We start from the raw sequence: 3940 nt of genomic DNA, 5'->3' as shown, positions 1-3940 counted from the left end.
TAAACAAGGCAAAATAAACCCCAAACATTTCCATCTCTCGTATACCGACCCATAACTATATAAAACTTGCAATTGAGACACCACATTTCTAATCCGATCAAATCAGTGCATATATGAAACACTTATTTGCTTGCAACTGCCAGAACTGAAGAAGAAGAAGCTAGTAGCCGAGAAACGAGCTTCCAACACAAAGTATTTCCGACCGAAGCTTCGGTCTCATTTCCAGGCACAGGACACGACCAGGTCGCGGTTTTTCCAACCTAGATACAACACTCCTTCCCTCTCCTCGAGCCGGTACTTGTCGGAATAGTTCTTGAGCAGGCCTTCAATGGTGGAATTCACCAGCGAGCTCAGAGGGTATGGATCGAAGCCCGCCATCTCGAACCGCGATCTCCATTTCCCGAGTAGCTCGTGCCGCTCGACCCGCTCTGTCCCCTCGCAGGCCACGATGTTCACCACGTCCCTAGCCAGGCAATGCTGCTCCACGTTGATCCTCTGCTTGTGGTCCCGTGGGAGCGTAACGTCTATGGACTCGAACATGGCGGTATAGTAGTTCATTGTCTCGATGAACCTCGGGAAGAAAGCGGCTGTATTCGTGTTCGATTCTTGCTCCACCAGTGTCACTACCTTGGGAGATAGGCCCTTCACCATTCTCAGTAACCGGTCCCTGTTGATTGTTTATCACCTCAGTGATGTTTAGATGAGTTGGTTTCGAGCTTAAAGGGTAATGAAAGTTTAGACCTTTACCTGTGATTCTCAGTGCTGACGCTCTCATCAGGCATGTGGTGAAGCACGAAGGCGAAGTTCACTGCAAGAGCTTCGCCAGGTCGGATGCCGAGATTCTCGGGTTTGACCTCGGATCCCGACACCGATACCGCGTTGAACTCGAAAGGCACCTTGAACTGACCTGCCAACTTGGCAAGCCTGTTGCCGACAATACTCAGGCTGCCTCCACGAGCATATGCCGACGTGATATCGTCGATACCCGTTATGCGTATCCGTGGTGGACCGCCGGGCCTAGCCGCGAAAGCTTGGATCAGAGTCACCCACTGGCTTCCCTGCCCGATCTGGAAATCGACGATATGGACTCGGTTTTCCTCCTTCATGGCTTCAGCAATGGCTCCATTCGCTGACATGTACCCGAACTTGAAATAAGGGCAAACCTCATAGAGAATGTGCATATATGAAAGAAGATCCGTGCTTGCGGGTTCGGGGCATCGGTTAAGGGACTTGTATATAGAACTACCCGAGGAGGATAGCCGAGCTACGAGCCCCTCTAGCAGGTAAGCTCCCAACCGTTGGATCGGCTCACCAGAAACCGAAACCATCAGACGGAGCTCGTCTATCATCCACTGAGCCATCAAAAGGTCATTATCCGAAACTGCCTTTGCGCAAGACACAAGCACTGTCCTTAGATCCCGTCTTGAGATCGCCTGAAATGTCGTCCTCCAACTGTCAATGTCTTGGCAAGCAGTCGTAGATTCCGTGGAGTCCAAGCAATCAAAAACCTCGGAGTCGGGCCCCAGCATCGCCGTCTCGAGCTCCTTTAACTTGTGCCTCAAGTCATTGACATCATCCGTCACGCAAGAACCGCTCAGCGAAGAAGAGCCATGATCCGGAGAGTTGTTCTGTAAAGACTTGGATGAAAAGGGATCGTAAACGGAAGGATTGATCCCGGCCAAGCTGCTCGTCGACGATTCGAGCGTGCAATACCGTTTATGGGGATTCTGAACTGGTAAGTGCCTAAGCTTTGCGGTAGAACTGAAGTTAAACTGGTTATCGAATGTCTGAAACGCCGACATGTCTGACATATCCGGTCCCTGAAATCGCAGAACCTTGGCAACTTAGTTTTGATCTTTACCCAGAAGCCAAAACAACAGCAAGCGTCGCTGAATCACCAAACCGACATTATCTAAGAGCATACTCTACTGACAAGGAACAAATCTGCAGAGCAAACAGAAGAGGTTAGTGAGTTTTAAGTACATGTCCGTGAATTGGAAGAGTCTGATCACAGTATTAGGTTTAAATCTGAACGGTCTAATACAAAATTCGCAAGCCCACATCAAAAATCAAAGAGAGACCCAGAATCTACTGCTAATTTTGAGGAATTTAGGGGAAACGAAAAAAAAAATCTTGAATTATACGAGATAGTAAACATATATACAGAACACGAAGAACCCTAGGAAGTTACTGTTCTTAGAGCTCTGCCTACCGTTTTCTTTTGGGAGAGAAAACACAGAGTAGGAGCAAAATTCAGAAGAAAAAAACATTACTTGACGCAAAAAAAAAGAAGTTTAGATCAAGAACACGACAGACCAAGAAACTGATTCGCTTCAGTTCGGTTTCTGAAAATTCCAGATTTGGGTACGAGAATTCATTTCACGAGTGCTCAGAAACAGGGATTTTACATGAAAGGTTAAAGCAAAAAAAACGCCCGACTTAGGTATGGAATTTATCGTAAATCATTGATCATATTGGTAAAATATCATTTGAAGCAGAGACAGCTGGGGATGATGAAATAGAACAGAGGACATGAAAGATTAAGATGCAGAGAGCGTTTCTTGGCATAAAAATCCAATTTTGAGGATACACCCACCTGAATTTGTGAGATAAGAACTTGAAAATCTTACTGAAGCTCCATGGGAATCAGACAAGCAAACGAGAGAGAGAGAGAGAGAGATGAGATGAGTGTTGTCGGGGACAAGCCACATGCGAGTTGTTCGAAAGATAAGTAAAAGAAAAGGGGGATTTTTATCAGAGAGAACCCATCCCCGTGTAAATTACGATTCTACCACTGAGGTGTCATATGAGTTTCTTCGTCTACGGTTCAATTACAAGCCATTAAATACGACCGCGACTACATATTTCTCCCAATAATTTTTTTTTTTTAAAAAAGGAATATAATTTCAACATGATTCATGTTCAAGATTTAGAAACCAAATGTACAAAATGAGGCTAAGGATGTGTTGTTTTGGAAACACGCCGTGTATGAATGTGAATACAAAAACCCTCAGTCCATGCTTTGAAATTTCATCTATAAATAGATATCATAATAATATAATCAAATATTTAATTTATTTGACGAAATCAATAGCTCGTTTGTATCAAATTGAATTGAGAGAGAAGAAGGTTGACTTCACAAGACCCATCAAACGCATCTCTTTTGTTCTTTGCCCAAATATTCAAACTAATGGTCAGAGTAAATAGTAAGAAGACAACTCAAAGCGACTTTGGCTCTTCGACGATATTGAAGAGACGTAACCATCGGAGACTAAATATATATACACACATACATACATACATACATACATACATACATACATACATACATACATATCTCAAAGTCAAGAAACATAAGGAATCAGATAACACAAGGATAAAAATGTAAATTCATCTCCTGATATTCTAACTATTCGAACGAGGTTATTTTGGTCTATTTTCACGCGTGTTGGAAGTGGCATCTCCCGTAATTAAACACGAAACCTGAGGTTTTAAGCGTCATTGAACGGAAAATGATTATCAGCTGTTTCTTTCGCAAAAATAAATATTATAAATCGATAAGGAAATGGAATAATGTGGATGCCAAAATAAACGTCGGAATTAGGAGCATAAGATGCTCCATTGAATCCGCTTTCTTCCTGTCTCCCTTCATTTCCTATTTATTTATTTATTTATTTTGTTTCAATGATATTCTCTTTTCTTTCCTATCATTCTTTTTTTAAAAATAAAATAAAATTATATAATAAAGAATTAAGAAAATAAAGTGAGTGCTCTGTCTTTAATCTTTATGGCCCTACAAACCCTCCCGTCATAATCCATCACTTTCACGAAATGTATGCACATATATGTCATTTTTTGTCGTTTTATGAACAAGAAAGATATAAATATATATACACACACATACATCCATACATGTCAATGTATGTGTACATATAAAAAA

The 3940-nt window shown here is 42.1% G+C and overlaps 1 protein-coding gene across 4 annotated transcripts; it reads right to left on the bottom strand.

Annotated features, from left to right (window-relative positions):
- Positions 1-2773, bottom strand: LOC104819044 (scarecrow-like transcription factor PAT1). 4 transcript variants are annotated; one of them, XM_010548917.2, is made up of 4 exons: positions 2597-2773; positions 1908-1944; positions 748-1820; positions 1-667 (listed from the first exon to the last, which is right to left on the bottom strand). In XM_010548917.2, the coding sequence occupies exons 2-4, from the start codon at positions 1920-1922 to the stop codon at positions 217-219; spliced, it is 1539 nt and encodes a 512-aa protein (XP_010547219.1). In that variant the 5' UTR covers positions 1923-1944; positions 2597-2773; the 3' UTR covers positions 1-216. The 4 variants fall into 4 exon arrangements, with proteins under 4 accessions (XP_010547219.1, XP_010547220.1, XP_010547221.1 ...); XM_010548918.1 differs by lacking the exon at positions 2597-2773 and adding an exon at positions 2317-2579; XM_010548919.2 differs by lacking the exon at positions 1908-1944 and having other exon boundaries at positions 2597-2772.
- Between the last annotated feature and the right edge of the window lie 1167 nt (positions 2774-3940).

This window comes from Tarenaya hassleriana, unplaced genomic scaffold (assembly GCF_000463585.1).
Source record: "Tarenaya hassleriana unplaced genomic scaffold, ASM46358v1 Cleome3, whole genome shotgun sequence".
In the NCBI taxonomy this organism is placed as follows: Eukaryota; Viridiplantae; Streptophyta; class Magnoliopsida; order Brassicales; family Cleomaceae; genus Tarenaya; species Tarenaya hassleriana.
Note: the sequence above shows the minus strand (reverse complement) of the source record. Positions and strands in the feature narration are given on the sequence as shown.